General features: G+C 36.2%; 2 protein-coding genes across 2 annotated transcripts in view; one reads left to right on the top strand and one right to left on the bottom strand.

Moving 5' to 3' along the window:
* The window catches only part of LOC126248151 (ras-related C3 botulinum toxin substrate 1), a 124,861-nt gene extending 119,714 nt beyond the window's left edge, over nt 1-5,147 (bottom strand). The window contains exons 1-2 of the mRNA XM_049948891.1: nt 4,938-5,147; nt 4,618-4,764 (exon numbers count right to left, since the gene is read on the bottom strand). Of these exons, the coding sequence (XP_049804848.1) occupies nt 4,618-4,733 (116 nt within the window). The 5' untranslated portion in view covers nt 4,734-4,764; nt 4,938-5,147. The remainder of the gene's footprint in view (nt 1-4,617; nt 4,765-4,937) is intronic.
* Nucleotides 5,112-7,834, top strand: LOC126248146 (nucleoporin NDC1). The gene has a single exon (XM_049948879.1). The coding sequence runs from the start codon at nt 5,382-5,384 to the stop codon at nt 7,059-7,061; it is 1,680 nt and encodes a 559-aa protein (XP_049804836.1). The 5' UTR covers nt 5,112-5,381; the 3' UTR covers nt 7,062-7,834.
* Nucleotides 7,835-17,446: the final 9,612 nt, after the last annotated feature.

The raw sequence follows: 17,446 nt of genomic DNA, 5'->3' as shown, positions 1-17,446 counted from the left end.
AATGAGCATTTCTGTGTGATGCATTTGGAGAACATTAACTGATGTCAAGCTGAGTTCGGAATTTTACTGGAAAGAAAATATGTTCTTTTAACAACAGTAGACAATTTTCGAAATACATGGAGACGACGGAGAAAAGAAATTGTGCTGAGAAACCAAATGGAATGAATTATGTTTCTTGGTCATACCAAACGAAAATTAATTATTCAAATAGATTCAGATTTGTGGATTATAACTAAGCTTGATGAAGGTGATGAAAATAGGCATATATATATTATGTCAATACGTCATGAATATAATGAAGATAAACATTCTATGAGGTTTTTGAAAGCTAATACCGGTAATCGAAGGTACCATAAAAAACACCATTTATTGAATACCATGACACTGGACAAGAACAAACAAGGTTAAGCAAAATAAAAAAAGGTCCTTTTGTTTGTTAAAACGGTCACAAGGTCAGTCACATATCCATAAATTGCCTTGAAAATGGGAAATTTAAGAGAGAGCAAAAGAAGCAAGGAGCTGTTCCTACGAGGGCTTCCTGTAGCACAGTTACATTGAGTAGATACTACTGGATAGTGGATTCCTAGACTACTGATCACGTGATTTGAAATGAAACTTATTTTTCAGCTGTTGATAAAAAATATTTTAGTTGAAAACATATCTTTCGCTGATGGCACAAAAACAGGAGCCATGGGAAAAGGTACAGTAAACGCGAAGATAATTTACAAAAAGAAGGTTTGTCTACAGAAGTTGTAGCTAAAAATACACTGTGGGAGCAATATGTAGTGGGCGGAACTTTTATTTTTAGACTTTTCAGGTTATGCTGGTTCTTGAAACTCTATAAGAAGGCTTCCAAGGGATATATGATAACTGTCTTCAAGCATCTACCAATTCAGATATTCCATCTCCATGTGGCAATTCGAAGTATCCTTCTTTATAGTTAGTTAGTTACATGTTCCACAGATCATTTGAGCAACTCTTTTATTGAAATGGTATGGAGAGAGTCATTACAGGATACGTTTACATGATTAGTATTAACATTTATGAGTACATTATTAGTTTAGCCCTACACAAGCTACATTTGAAAACTTTTTTTTCCTCTACCAGTTTTTAAACAGAAATTTGTCAGTGAAATAGAAGTTGTCCAGATAAATATTTTTAAGTTAGATTTAAAACTTGCTTTGCTAACTGTCAGACATGTTATGCTATTGGACAAATGATCAAACTTTTTGTTACTCCATTCTGAGCCACTGGCAGTTTTAATAACGGGTAATGAAGGTCATTTTATCCTCGAGTGTTGTAGCTATGGACATCACTATTCTTCTAAAATTTTAATAAATTATTTATGACAAATTTCATTGGCAAATATATGTATTGGGACAGTGAAGTTAAAATGCTTCTTGGAGAGGTACCTATATGACATATACAGGTGAACACCACGTATTATTCTTACTGCTTGCTTTTGTGCAATTAATACAATCTTTGTAATTGATGAGTTAGCCCTGAAAATTATACTGTAACATTACTGAGTGGAAATATGCAAAATATGTCAGGAAGCTGATCCATGTTTCCAAGACTAGCAATTATACAAAGAGCAAACATAGCTGAACGTAACCATTTGAGAAGCTCAGTAATATGCTTCTGCCAGGGCAAGTTTTCAGCAATATGTACACTCAAAAATTTGGAGCATTCAACCCTATTTAATGACTCCTCATATGCTACATCAATTGTTGGTGTCACTACTTGTTGTACAGCACTTACTATAGTGGAGTATTTAAAAATTTATGGGGAGTCCAATTTCTGAGAAGCACTTTATAATTATTCAGAAAATATCACGCACCATCTCTTCTGTTCTATGTTCAATATCCCTTGTTCGTAATATTTTGCAAGGGTCCCATACATCTGAGCCATGCTCAAGGAGGCAAGCATAAATGTTTTGTAAGCAGTCTTCTTCAAACCCTGATAGCAGTTCAGCAGTATCTTGCCAATGAACCCAAGTCTGCACCTGCCTTACCTATGTGATTATTCTATTTCATACCTACAAAGTTGTTACTTACTAGTATTAGAATGAGCTAACCAATTCTAATTATGACTCACTGATATTGTAGTCACAAGAAATTACTTTTTAGCATTTTGTGAAGTGCACAATTACAAATTTCTGTACATCTGTATGTTATTTGTTTTGAATCCCATAACATAAGGTCTTGTAATATTAGTAAATAAGCTGTTTTTCTGAATCAATTGTAACACTGGTCGTATATTATCTCCACTATTTGCTTAGCGCAGTCTATTATGTGTGTGTCTGAGCCCTTCGTCAGTACACATATCATCAGCAAATATTATTTTTTTATTTGTCATTAAATGTTTGTGGTAAATCATTTACACATATCAATAAATACTGGTCCAAGTACCAAACCTTGTGGCACACCATACTGAATGTTTCCCTGCTCTGGGTGTAGTTTTATTCCCATTGTATCATTTGTTAATGTGGCCATCTGTTTTCTGTTTTTGAGACAGGATTACATCCATGTACATTAATACCAAGTAAAACTACAAGCTCTTACAGCCAAGGTCATAGGATATGATGACAGGTGATTATTCTTGTTTAGTTCTACTAGAATCACATTTATGAGACAAAATATTACCTTATTTCTGGAGAATCTTTTACAGAAACCAAACTGACCAGCACTTAAAAAAACTATTGTAAAAAATGTTTCTATGCTCTATTACAAGCTGCATTCTGATAAAAATGTGATAACATAGGAAGGAGGGAGATGGGTCTTACTTAGAGGTCTCTTGCTTATCTCCACTTTCATAAAGGACATTACTACAGCATATTTCAGTCTTCCAGGACTCATTGACTGACTGCAAACATAACTTATGAGAGGTGTTATCAATCTGTCATATTATTTTAGTATTTTGGTTGAAATACCACCATAACCAGAAAATTTCTATTGCTTTTCATTGAGCTAATAATTTTTGTAATCTCTTACGAGCTTCGATGGCAAAACAGATGTCTGCTGGTGAAGTATGCAATGCCTGTCTAAATAAATTTAATGGATTTGCCTTTTGTGTTTCTTTTTGTGGTCCTGTCTTTTCAACTAATGTCAGGAAGAATTCATTAGGTCTAAATTCAGTTGCCAATGATTTGTATGCAACAACATTTAGCGTATTTCATGCCAAATAATGCTCAAAATCGGGTCTGGATATCAAATTTTGTGTGTGTAATGAGTGGTTTTCACTTTTCGACGAGACAGTAGTATTCTGTAACATTGCTTGATATGTATGTTTAAATCTTGACTAAAGCCACTCCTCGGCGTTAAAATGAAGTTCCTTCTTCGAGGCAAATGCAACTTTGACCAAAGGGGTTAACCAACCTTTCTATTTACTTCTACCGTGATTTACCTCTGACCTGATGATTACATGACATTGTCAGCTGTACTGGATGCACTCTCAGAATCTAAACAATGGAATGTCATCTCTCTAAGGTATGTTTAGTTTGAACTTGTATGCATTTATGTTAGTTTGACATTAGAATTTCCCATAAGTGTACATTAATGTACATTACAGTGGTGTCCAATTAATGTGAACAGATGATGAAACGGATTGGCCCTGTAAATTTTTTTTCTATGCACATGATCTGATGATGGCAATTTAATTTACTGAAACCAGTAACTGTGTATTTTGTCTGTTATGAGAGAACAAACTTCTGTAATTATAAGAGCAACTGTGGTTATCTCTGGCCTATTGTACAGGAAAACTCAAAGAATCCCGTAACAGTATTTTAGGAAATCATTAAATTTCTGATCTACTGTGTGCATTTGGTAATTTGATTGTTCAGTAAGTTGCCTCTCAACAGTGTGACTGAGTTAGGATTTGTGATTCAATGGAAACTTAATTTTCCTTTCTTAGCAAAATACTATTACGGTCACACAATCCTTTTACTAAGGTATTCACATCTACTTCATGAAAGGTAGATGGCTTATAGGCTCTCTCACAAGCTTAATTATAGAAGAAAAATCTGAAGACATGAGAAATTTCTATAACATAACAGCTCATAAATTAATTCCATACATCTTGGGACAGATCAGAAAACAAACATGAGCAGATTAAGAACATACAAATGTTTCACGGGACTTAACTGCACACTATTATGATAAAAACACATGAAGAATAGCCATCAAAAAGATAAATATATTTAGCTGCAACTCTTGCAATGGTCACAATATATTCATAACAATAATCTGATTCAAATGAACCAGAAAACATAAATTTGGTTACATACTGAAGCAGCAGTGAAACATATCACCACCGCAGTCATCCTTGCAGACTAGTGTAGAAAAATAAACGGAAATTTTCATACTGCTATTGAACCCAAGTTACTACAGGATAGTATGTCAACGTCACAATCAATTTTTTTTAAAAAAAAGGTTCTTCTAATTACTTGCGAGAAATTACATTGAATATCCAATGTCAAATCCTCAAATAATTACTACAACTCTTATTAAACTGATGATGCTGCCTGATAAGTTGTGCTTTAAACAAAATGACTTATGTATCCGCAACGACACGTTCAGCCTGCAAACAGAGAGTGAATGGTTTTCAATGTTGACTTACACGGTGGGCACGTATTCTCCGGGAAAGCTGTCTGTTGTATAAGATATCAGCATACACGTTTTTCCCACCGTTCCGTCTCCGACCACAACACATTTAATTGGTCTCCCCGAAGACATTGCGAACTTCACAGCACGAAAATCCGATGGTCTGCGAAAAGAAAAAACTACTTCAGCATCATAACATCAATTGGCAATGAAAAATCACTGCTCCCGTTGACAGATCCTCAAACTTCTGGTAACGGTAAACAAATCATTTTGATGAGACATGTTCACGCATAAATATTACGTGGTCTTACTTTTACTCCATGACAAGCTAATTACCTTTCTTGTCTAATACCAGAAATTCACAGCAAAAACACCACACCTCTCGAGTAGTACACGCAATACTTCAGTTCCGACAGCGCCAAACAATTATTTACAGTGCCATATTGCAATGATGAAGCCGTTTAAAATGTGATCTTTGAGTTTTTCCTGGCAATAAGCTTCTTTAAATATATTAACACTTACTGTTAGACAGAAATTAATAAAAAGTTTTAAGGCGAATTCTATGAACATTGAACTTTTTATGTTATGAGAACAGTTCAAGAAAATCGCTTCACCGAAGAGCTGTTAACTACTGTATCTCTGACTCCAACGTTCAGACATTTCAGTGTTTTGGCGGGTGTTGAACCGTTATACAATTTGTGTGTATGGCGGTGTGTTTTTGCCGGCTAGGTTGAAGAAACGTGTTAATGTCCGTGTGTTCCAGCCAGTTTCGAACAAAACATGAATGAAGGAAAGAAAATCTGTTCTAGAAGAATATTGTCAGCAGTTACGTGGACTATAATATTTGAGATATTGTTAGCATGTGCTTTCCTCGCTGTGATTCACTTCGATTTCTGGAGCCCCTTGACATGGATGATGGATGCTGTAACTGTGCTAGTTTCACCAAAAACCTGGGTATTTTTTATTCCAGTGATGACATGTACGGTTTCATTTGGATACCTTCATGGCTCAGAGTTTGCAAACGTTACTCCTTATACTCCAAACAGAATATCGTGCATTCAGCGCACACTCACCTTACATAATGGTTGTTTGGCACTGTCACTTTTACTGCTTAGTACGTTTTCATCGTTTTTTTATTTATCGGTAATTAACCAGAGGTCCCCCAGTTCAACTGGAACTGGTGGAAGCTCTGTGGTCGAAGAAAATCTATACCTCATTGTTGGTAGCGTGTTTGTGGGGGTATATGTTTTCTTAACAGAATGTATATTACAAGCGAATGCTCTACAATATCCAGTTGTGCAACAGTTGAGGTTAATTCAAATCAAAGAAGAATTTCTCAATTTATTGAAACGGTCCATAATCAGAAGTATATCACCAGTTGTAATGTTTGCCGTTTTGTATTTCTTCTTTGGCAGTGCTTTAAGAAATTGTATATCCAACCTCTTGTCTTTGAAAATTGCAGGAAATGCATCTTTTAACGTCATGGTTGTATTTTACTTTTATGGACTGACATTCTTTTATGTTTTTGCTGTCACAGCAGGCAAATATTTGTTAAACTTGCATCTTACTGAAAGATGTGTGTTTCCAATTGTAATAAATGAGAGCAACACAGACAAAATTAAACTTGCAGACGCCATGGCTCTGCAACAGTTACCATTAATACAAAATTTGGCATATTTAGACCTCAAGTTATTAGCAGAGAAAGACTTGTTACGTCAACAACAATTATATATTTTAAGTCAACCTGGTGGTCATCCATACAACTGGAATGGGGTTATTTCAGAATGCATAAAGCTAATTAAATCATACACAGAATTTATCAATTTAGCTTGTATGGAAATTTCAGGAGAAAAATGTGGTGGAGGAGTATCTTCACAAAAGAGAGAGACTCCACAGCCAACATTACCTAAAGCTAACAGTGTGTCCATGCGAAACTTATCTTTAGTGTCATTAAATGAGTCTGTTCAAGAATCCGTGTCTCCACTTGGTAATAATATTTCTTTTTCTGATGCAATAAAGTCATACTGGACTCAAATTGTAGATTACATATGCAAAAATACTGTGGTTTCATATCTTTGTGGTGTTGTCCCAGATTCAAGACTTCACTGGACCTTATCTCAAGCGTACCCTGTTATTTGGGCAGCTCAGGGACTAGCTTTTATTACAACAGCATCCTTCAAAGAGGATGATTATGGTATTTCTCTCAGAGACCTTCCTAATATAATAATCTCTCTTGTTAATCTAAATAGGGCTATAATAAAAATACCAAAGTTTGTTGTGCAGAAAAAGACTAGGTACGTGGAAGCAAGAAGCAACAGAATGAAACAAGCACTTAAAAGTGCATTAGAACGCGGTCTCTTCAAGCTAATTATTACATATGACATTTATTTGAGGGAGATAAAGCTGCCAGTTGATATCTTTCAAGAGCTGCAGAATTTTAGGAATCAGTTGGAAGGTTAAATAATGCAAAGTACTTGCCACACAAGCTTTTTCTTGAAAGTATGTTTTTGTGAGCTTTACATCAAGAAAATTTTGCTCAAAATGAAATTAAGTCTGAATACAATTTATTGAACATCTAAATGTTGTCTCTTTCCAATATGTTATGTATCTTTTTACTTATGATGTTGAATGTGTGTGTTTGTAGTGATCAAATACTACAACTATTTTGTATGTTTTATAAGGTTGTTGTTGCAATTTAAAATAAAATGTGATTTTTTTTCCCTTATAGTGTTTGTTATGATACTGTTTATAAAACTAATGAAAATTGCATTTTAGTGTAAATTTATTTTTACTGTAGTGAACTTATCTTTTTTTGCCATACCTCTTGTACTAAATAGTACGCTGCCTAGGATTTGTTACTGTAAAAATGAACTAGCCATTGAGCCCACACAGGTTGGTGTATGTTTCTGACAATGCTAGTACTGGCATTTCTGAAGCTTCTGAATGTATGTTAGCATATACTGTATATGTTTGTTTATTATTTATTTATTTATTTTGTTTGATTTTTTTTTTTTTTAAGATTATAAGAATAAGAACTTTTTAGTCATGGAACAGATCAGAATAGAGGTATATTCTTACTATTTTGAAAGAAATACATATTTTACCAGTCTGAAGATTACTGTCATTAATAAAAAATCATACTCTTTAGATAAGTAGGACGACATGTTTTACAATGGCACCATTACAACTATGTGAGAGAATTTTGTAGTAAATAGTATGAATATGAAAATTTGGAAAGTGGCATGAATATATTTTTATAAAAGTTTTCATTTAAAAGCCATCTTGTCTTAAATTTGTATCACCGAACTCCATTGTTTGTGTTGTCATGGTTCATTGTTAATTTCCTCTTTTGTATTAGATGGATGGATATGTGTGTGTGTGTGTGTGTGTGTGCGCGCGCGCGAGTGTATACCCGTCTTTTTTTCCCCCTAAGGTAAGTCTTTCCGCTCCCGGGATTGGAATGACTCCTTAACCTCTCCCTTCAAACCCACATCCTTTCGTCTTTCCCTCTCCTTCCCTCTTTCCTGATGAGGCAAGTTTGTTGCGAAAGCTTGAATTTTGTGTATATGTTTGTGTGTCTATCGACCTGCCAGCGCTTTCGTTTGGTAAGTCACATCATCTTTGTTTATATATATATATATATATATATATATATATATATATATATATATATATATATATATATATATATATATATGTATAAAAACAAAGATGATGTGACTTATTTCATAGGCATAAGCATACATATTTCATAGGCAGCATTGATGGCAGAGGGAATGATAGTCACATAAAGCACATCTGTACTCAGTAAATAATTTGAAAGGAAGGTAATGACTGACTGAAGATTGGGGCATAGTCAACAGACATATAAACGATGCAGACGGCACACACGCAGTTTTTTGGAGGGGGGGGGGCGGCTCTGCCTCGAGAAAGGATTCTTCCGAAAGTTAGCTGGTTTTCAGTCTTGTTTACATGAGTGTTAAGACTTGATGCTTCCACTCTTTGGTGAGTTGTTCCCTGTACTTCTAAATTATGTACCCTATTTACATCTATAGTCAGAACACAGTAGTGGACATCATATATACTAAGAATGTTAAGACTGTTTCAACAAGAGAATTTAAAATTCTGTCCACCTGCTGATTGTTAAAAGTAGTCTTTCTTAAATCCTGGTAGAAAATATTGGTTAACTGAAACATTCTATACTGGTTTGCCTCAAAACCATTGTCACTTTTTGATCTCGTAGAGACCTCATAGATATCAATATGGCGCCATATTTAAGATTTTGTATTCAACTTCTGTGTCTTTGCCAACTCTGCACCAGACTGTCATCTGTCAACATAACCTAGATCTGGACTAACATACAGATCAGTCTGTCACCACAACCCACATTCCAAAAAGTAATACAGACTCATAAGAAATGTTGTATGTGTTCTGTTATCTTTCTGTTTGTGCACGTATACATCACATGCCACATCATAATATGTTATGGGATGAAGCCAACATCCAGTATTGGTTTTATTTGTGCACTCAGTGTGGTGGTTCTGATGGAAGCAATTGTAAAGACATCTTCCATTTCTACATTCACACCTATACTCTGCAAACCAACGATAGTTGCATGGCAGAGAGTATGTCCCATTGTGCCAGTTATTGGGGTTTCTTCTTGTTCCGTTCACAGATGGAGTGTGGGAAGAATGACTGAATGTATCTGCATGCAGTACAGTAATATTGTGATCTTATCCTCACGATCCTTATGTGACCAGTACACAGGGGATTGTAGCATATACCTGGAGTTGTCATTTTAAGCCGGTTCTTGAAACTTTGTTTATAGACTTTCTTGTGACAGTTTACTTGTATCTTCAAGAGTCTGCCTGTTCAGTTCCTTCAGAACCTATGGGACACTCTCCCATAGATCAGACAAACCTGTGACAATTCATGCTGGCCTTCATTGTATACGTCAGGCCAATCAGCCACTGCACAGAGAGTATGCCTGGACTGCACAAATTGTCATTAATTTCACCTGAGAAATCAAAGACTAGATACTGTATCAATGTTAAAGTTAGTGGAATTTTAATAATAAGTTATCCAGGTTGGTTCATAATATTATTGTGAAATATAAATTTTTAATCAATAATATCATATTAAGTTGTCAGAATAGTTTATTGCATGTCGGAGAATAGATGGTAAGTTTTCATTGTAACACCCGTTAACAGTATCATATTCTCTGGTCACAGAATCCTTAGCATGAAACTTAAAGTAGAAGTTTCTTACAATATTTGATTAATGTTGCATTTCAGTTCGTAGATTTATCACTAGTGAGTGATGAAATGTATTTTGAGGACTGTGTGTTGAGCGGAACACGATTTCTTGTTGTTCACTGTTTCACATTTATTTTTTGGTGAAGTTACACCACAACTACCATTGGCTTTCTCTTTATTTTACTAAACATCACATTTTGTTGTTCATCTGCAGAGTTTTCCTCCAAGTTGTCATAACATTGTAGACAGTATACACAACAAACACTGTTACAGGTTACAATATACACTGAGTAGTCAAGTGTATAATAAACTTTGTAAAAGTGTGTGCTGTGCATATAGTTGTGAAAACAATAGAACCAGTGTGAAAAACCAATGACACTGCATGTGAGAAACCTTAAATAAATACTACTTGTACTGCATCACAACATGAACAATCAAATGTAGGTGCTCACAGACGAAATACGGAGAAAAAAAACTTATGTTAACTTCACAGTGGTGCCCAGTTATGTTCTACAGCACGCTGTAAATATTACACTGAAATTAATCCATTTCTCTTGGAGTGTGAGCTGAAATTACAGTAAAATTATGACCTCTCTCTTTGAATAGGTGCTGGTATGTGAATAAAGTGGACAAAAACATGTTTTGTAGCGCTCTCATTACGATACCTAGAAATCAGTGTCAAGTCCTGAAATGATGGTCACTCAGCTCTGAGAAGGGATGCAGTTGTCTGTTTTCGACTGTGCATGCTCCAATGCGACACCATCCCTTCCAGCACTATGAGTGCTATGTTGCTTACAGCACCGAGTCAGTTTTTCTTCCAGATTACACATAACAAATGGTTAGCAGTACTGACTGGTAATTTGTTGGCCTAGATTTGATTCCGGCTGCTACTAATATATATATTTTTTTCTTCATTTTATTTTATTTCTTGCAGTGTTAAAGAATTAATTATAAGAGGTAAATATATTTAAATAGTTCAATTTGTGCAATTAAAGTTAATTTATTCGGTTTAGTTATGATTCCTACCTTTATAAGTCAGAAGACTACAGGTAGTTGTAAAAAGTGAGTATATGGACAAATTAAATTTAGTATGAAAATTAAGGGGGGGGGGGAGGGCAGGTACGCTACAGCAATGCATTTTATAAAAGAAGGTGGCAATTACTTTCAGCCATCTCCATTCAAGCTGTAAATCCAAAAAGACAGCATTTGTGAACCAAAATGAATAGAAGACACAAATTTAAAGACGCTGACATTTCAATATGTAAGGTGTAATTTTCTCTTGTAGAACCAGAAAATCATTTGAGAATGGCCTAGAAAGTGGAACTAACAATGAACAAATAAAATTAGTACAGAAAAAAATGAAAAATGCCACCTTCTTTTAGTATGAAAGTTTTTTACTGTAAATCAAACAACAGATGTGCATGAGATGAGGCTCACTGATTTGGTTCACAATTATGTTAATAGAAGCAGATAAATGCCCCTTTCAAGTACCTAGAATATTTCCCCTAATTGGGACATAGGAAAAGGTAAAATGCTCTCTAAAAGATTTGTGCATAGAGAATAAGAAAAATTATAGCAGTGGATGTTAGACAAACATGGTAGCTGCCGAGCGGTTCAAGAGTGCAGACTCGCTGCTCAGCGGATTTAGTTCATTTCCTGCTGGTCTCAAAATTTTTTTTCCTTTGTTCCTCACAATATTAAGCGATTAATTAGAAAATTTAAATATACTTAAACAGTTAAATTTATATATGTCAAATTATTACTACCCACATAAGTCAAAAGGCTGTAGGCCAACACATTGGTTCAATTTTGCATGAGCCACCACTGTCAAACATCAGAATGTGTAAGGAACTTAGTAACAAGAAGCAGCCATATTTTGTTGTTGGTAAAATCTCAGAGTTCATGACATTGCATTTTAAAAAGAATGATAATATATATTGTTTGAACGGTGTAATATAGTAACATTTAGGACTGCCAATAGGCACATCACATCCTCAAAACAAGTGAGTCCCTCTCATTTCAGGGTCTGACTGAGTGACCAGCCCTCCCTTTTTATCCTTTGCTAACTTATCCCTTTCTCGTTAACTGATTCTTCTTTATATCCTCCATGAAGACGGAACTACAAGGTGTACAACTTTGCTTCTGCCATTTTTTTCTCCAACATTTGAGGCTATAATGAAACAAATTGGTTACACATGTACCATTCAAAGTATTTTCCATCGCTGGCCGCTACTTTCTCCCATCTTTTGGGCAGTGTATGAATTCCACATTGAAAAAATTGTTAATCTTTTGAAGTGATCCATGAATCAGTATTCAATTTGTGACTTCTTCATGAGATCAGAAGTGTTGGTCAGCCAGGCCATGCACCGTTGATCTAAACAGGTGATAGTCAGAGGGAGCAATGTCTGGAGAATATGGCAGGTGGGGTAGGACTTCCCATTGTAGTGTTTCCAAGGATGTTGTGACCTCTTTTGCAACGGGGGTTGAGCATTGTTGTGCTGCAATATCACTTTATCGTGCCTCTTGCTGTATTGCTGCCGTTTGTCTTTTAATGCTCTGCTCAAACGCATTAATTGTGTTCGATAACGAGCACCTGTGATTGTTTCACTTGGTTTTAACACCGCATAGCACACGACACTGAGCTGGTCCCACCAAATGCAGAGCATTATCTTGGAGCCATGAATATTCGGTTTGGCCATCGACTTGGAAGCATTGGGATATCCCAATGATTTTTTGCATTTAGGTTAATCGTAATGAACACATTTTTCATCCCTGGTCACCATGCTATGCAGAAATCCATTATGTTTTTGCCTCTGAAGCAACTGTTCACAAACGCCGTTCAACGTCTCTTGGTTTCAGCTCACACGGGCCTCAGGTTGCTGTGTCATTCCCACTAATCACACCAATTCTTCTTGAGTTTGACGCGAGTCTTGACTCAGCAGTGTCTCCAATTCTGCATCTTTGAAAACATTCTCTCTTCCACCACTGTGCCGGTCTTCGATGTTAGAGTCACCGTTCTTGAAGCGTTTAAACCACTCACGACATCTTCTTTCGCTAATAGCGTCCTTACCATACATGCTTGAGAGCATTCGATGATACTCAGCCACTGTTTTCTTCATATTAAAACAAAACAGTAACAATTCCCGCAAATGACAAGAATTAGGCTCGTAAACTGAAATTTTCAATCAAGAACAACTTTATGATGCTGACACAAATCGACTAATGTTTGAATGAGGTTATGTTGACCGAGGTCCAAGCCAACTGCCTGACATTTGTTTCTGTCGACCGCTACTTACCATTGTTACCACCTATCGGCAAACGACGGAAGCAAAGTTGTACACCTATTAATAGTTCCAAAATCTAGGACAATGTTGTGTGCCTTTACATATACTGTAACTGTAGGCAATACAAAATATTTTGTTTCTTGTAGGTAAGTATGGGCCAGTAATTCTGGAATTAAATTTTAAAACTTCTAAAACATAACCGCTCTTTAAATCTGACAGATGCTTCAGTTAATTTTTTATGTACAGAGCTGTCAAGTCTACTGAAATCTGAATTTATGCATTAATGTGCATTCTTAAATGATCTTACAACAATCCAATGCCTTCATTGCTTTCTGTGGCCACACACAGCTGCACAAAGCCTGCTACTGTGTACTGCATTATGAGGTGGTGTACAGGGTGATTGTAATTAAACTTTCAAACCGCTGAAGAAATAACACCATTGGTCAGAATGACATCAAAATGTAATGGGATATTATCGGAGGAGGTGGGAAACGTATGGCAGAAGAAAAATAGATAGTTACAAAATGTAACAATAGATGGAGCTGTAAGCATCATAATTTAATAGTGGTCGGCTACAAATGACAAATGAATCGTACAACAATGTCTTAAGGTGTACATTTGATGGTAAACAAACTGTACTACACGGTGCGCACGAGTTTACAGGTGCGATTCTTCCGCACAAAAAGCATCACTCACATCGGTTTTTAACTGTCCTGAGACCAAAAATTGCCTAAAAGGCATCAATCAAATCAGATTATTAATTTCCGTGTGACTGACACAAAACATGTTCAATATGCTGTCCAACGTTTTATGCAACAAATTGAAGTTGAGAAACAACTAATTGAAGTGCTTCCAGGGTCACGTTCAGAATGTGTTGCGCAATGCATACCTTCAATGCAACTAAGTTTGCAGTCAGAACACAACACAACATCTTTCAGACAGCCCCACAGCCAGAAGTCACATGGATTAATATCAGGTGGTCAGGACGGCCAGGCTGTAGGGGAATGGCGGCTGATAATTCTAGCATTTCCAAAATGGTGCTTCAGCAGCTGCATAACTGGATTCACAATGTGCAGAGGTGCGCCATCTTGCGTAAAAATGATTTCATCCATGTTGCTGTTGTAGAGCTGCAATGACATGGTTGCGCAAAAGACACTCATAGCGCTTACCAGTGACTGGAAGCACGTGTCTCTTCAAAAAAATATGGCCCTATCAGAAATGACACCGTAAACCCACACAGTCACCTTTTCAGGATGGAGTGGTACTGGTTGATTTGCATGTGGATTTTCCATTGCCCGTGTTCAACAATTCTGTGTATTGACATATCCTGCCAGATGGAAGTAGGCTTCATCTGTCCACAAAATCTTCCATGGCCAATCATAGTCCACTTCCATGCAAGCAAGAAATTCTGAAGCAAAGGTCTCCCTTGCTTGCAGGTCAACAGGAAGCGACTCGTGCACATGGATGATTTGGAATGGATTACAAAGAAGGATGTTTCATAGGATTTTACGCACCGTGCTCAAGTTTATGTCCGATGTTCGGGCAATTCTCCGCACACAACATGTTTGCACACCACCGCTCATCTTTTCCTGCATTGCTGTGGCCACTGACATCGAATCAGTTTGTTTCCTCCCTCTACCAGGTTGCTTACCAAAAGAACTCATCTTTTCAAATTTCCAAATCATTTTCTCCAGACCCATGGCAGTCATTGGACCAATGCCTTTTTTCAAACCCTTCAGTGTCCAGAACATCTACGGAGCGACATGTGCACAGTCGTCATTCTCGTAATACAGCTTTACGAGCAGAGTGTGATCCTGCATTAAGACAGTCACTGCGAAAAGAGCCAAAGCCGTGTACCCAGCATGTTTATACCAACTTCAGTGGGTCGTGTGCATGAGAGGTGTTTTCATTTACGTATTCTTACACTTACAGCACCATCTGTTGATCAGTTTTCACACTATTTTTTTTCTTTTTCCACATGTTTCCCCCCTTCTCTGATAATATTCCATAGCAATCTGACGTCATTCTGACCAGGGGTGTTATTTCTACATTTTGAAAGTTTAACTTCAAATTATTTTCTATGTTAATAAACCAGAGAATATTTCAAATTACTAAGTGCAAATTTTATGTATTCCATTACTGATGTATTTCAAGTCCTGAAATTTTCTGTTTGTACGCTGTGTGTTTGTTTCACAGAGTGATCTGCAACAGATTATGGCAATTTAATTTTGAGTTCACAATTTCTACTTCTAACTTTACATCTTCTAGGAGTGTATAATTGGTAACAAGGTTTCGTACATGAATATTGGTTATTTGTACTGTAACAACAGATCTGACTCTGTCTGCATAAGACATATTTGAACTTTTACATTCAATACTTAGTTGGTCCACTTATTGTGATAAATGCATAGTTACACTATGGCAAGTCCCCCTATAATACAGTGCCCATTCGTCCCATTTCTCTGAGGACAGCCTCGTTTCCCCCTCCCCACAAACTTTTTGGGGATGCTCAAATGTCACAATTTTGTTGTTGTTTGGTATGGCAAAGTGCTTTAGGACTACTGGCCACTTGAACAATTTGCTCTACAGTCTTTGTTTATTTACTGTTAATGTTTTGCACTGTCAGCCATACCAATTCATGTTAACTCATAATGCCAAAGTGAAAGTAATTTTAAGAGCAGTGTAAAAAGTGGGTTTGCTTTTACCACTGGCGTTGGAGAAACTGTATAATGTACATTGTGAAAATCAAATTGTGCTCTTGTACATGACGAACCATGTTAAGACAAAGAAATGTCACAAGACTGTTAAAATGAACATGCACTTCTTTATAAAATATATGTGAGTGAAAAGTATGGTGACAGTACAGCAGAATAATTGCAAAAAGTCATTTGGAATCATCTGAGTTCATTGGCACAAAGGTATACTTCTATGTTCATTAAAATTGTCAGCTCAGTTTGTGTCCCTTTTTTATCTGTCTTTCCTTAATTGTCCCAGATTTTTTCTAAACTTTTTAAAATGTCCCATTTTTAAAATAAAAACAGAATGGATCCCCTACCCCATAATTGTTTTCGTATGTCAGTTCATACTATCTCCAAAGTTGAATTTTGCTCTACCTGTGACATTTGCATCAATGCTAAGTTCAACAGGTATTCAAAGTACACGCCAACTTCATACCTTACATAAAAGTTGGGAAAAAAAAGTCAACTGTGGTAGGAAAAGAGGAGGTATATTCCTTTTCAATTATAACCAAGACCGAATGTGAAAAACTATCTAACATTCAAATCTTTATACAGTAGAATATGAGTGTCACAAGTGATAACACCTATCTTTGGATTGAAATGATTAGGCATGCCAAAGAAACTTTATTTTGTAAACAAAATATACCACAAATCTAGGATTTGTACAACATGGTCAGTAAGTGTTCGCATAACCACTGACAGTTGCTTACCTGATAGCTTATTAGCATGTATGGTGCAACAGGTTGCCTAATACAGAAGGCTGTGTTATATAAATCATTGATCAGATCTATGTATTGTCTTGCTGCAAAATTAAGATAGTTATATATCAGCATTGTGTAATACAAGTCGTGATAAGATGTCCTGGGGTGTGGTGTCTGTCTTTTAGTGGGGTTAGTCAACCATTATGCCAAACCCACCATTCACCTTAGAGCTGTCTTACTCTTATAGTCTGTCGACATGTGTGGAATCTCTGCACCCAGGTTCTGCCGTTGTATCTATTAATTTATTTAGAAACATTTATAGTCTTCACTGAAACAGATCCATAATAGAAATTCAGGTCTACACTACTGTGATTAAGTATGTCAAGTACAAGTCTCAATGTGACTGAAGCTTTGGCAGTAATTTCTTCTTATGCACGTACAGCTGTATAACTTCATCCATTTTTTAAAGGTACACACAGTTCATGAGGAGCATCATATGTATGCTTCTTGAGACTCCTTGTAAATCCTTCATGAACATCTCTAACACTAACCTGTTATTGAAAGCCTGCCCCAGCTCTTGGTGTTGACTATCAACTGACTGAAAGATGTTCCTTTACACTTTGGATTGTTGGTAATACTTCATTCTGAACTTGCACTGCAGATTCTATTGTGGCCAACCACAAACTGGACACAACTTGTTTTTGTAGAGGTGCAATTTTTATCTATACTGAAATACCAAATTAATACAGTGTTGCAAAATTGCACACAAACTTAAGAAAATAGCCAGTTATATATAGTGTTATAATTTTGCTGGGACAATAATAATTTGTAGACAGTATTTTGCCTGGCTAGTACAGTTAACTCAGT

Source organism: Schistocerca nitens, chromosome 1 (assembly GCF_023898315.1).
Source record: "Schistocerca nitens isolate TAMUIC-IGC-003100 chromosome 1, iqSchNite1.1, whole genome shotgun sequence".
Lineage (NCBI taxonomy): Eukaryota > Metazoa > Arthropoda > Insecta > Orthoptera > Acrididae > Schistocerca > Schistocerca nitens.
Note: the sequence above shows the minus strand (reverse complement) of the source record. Positions and strands in the feature narration are given on the sequence as shown.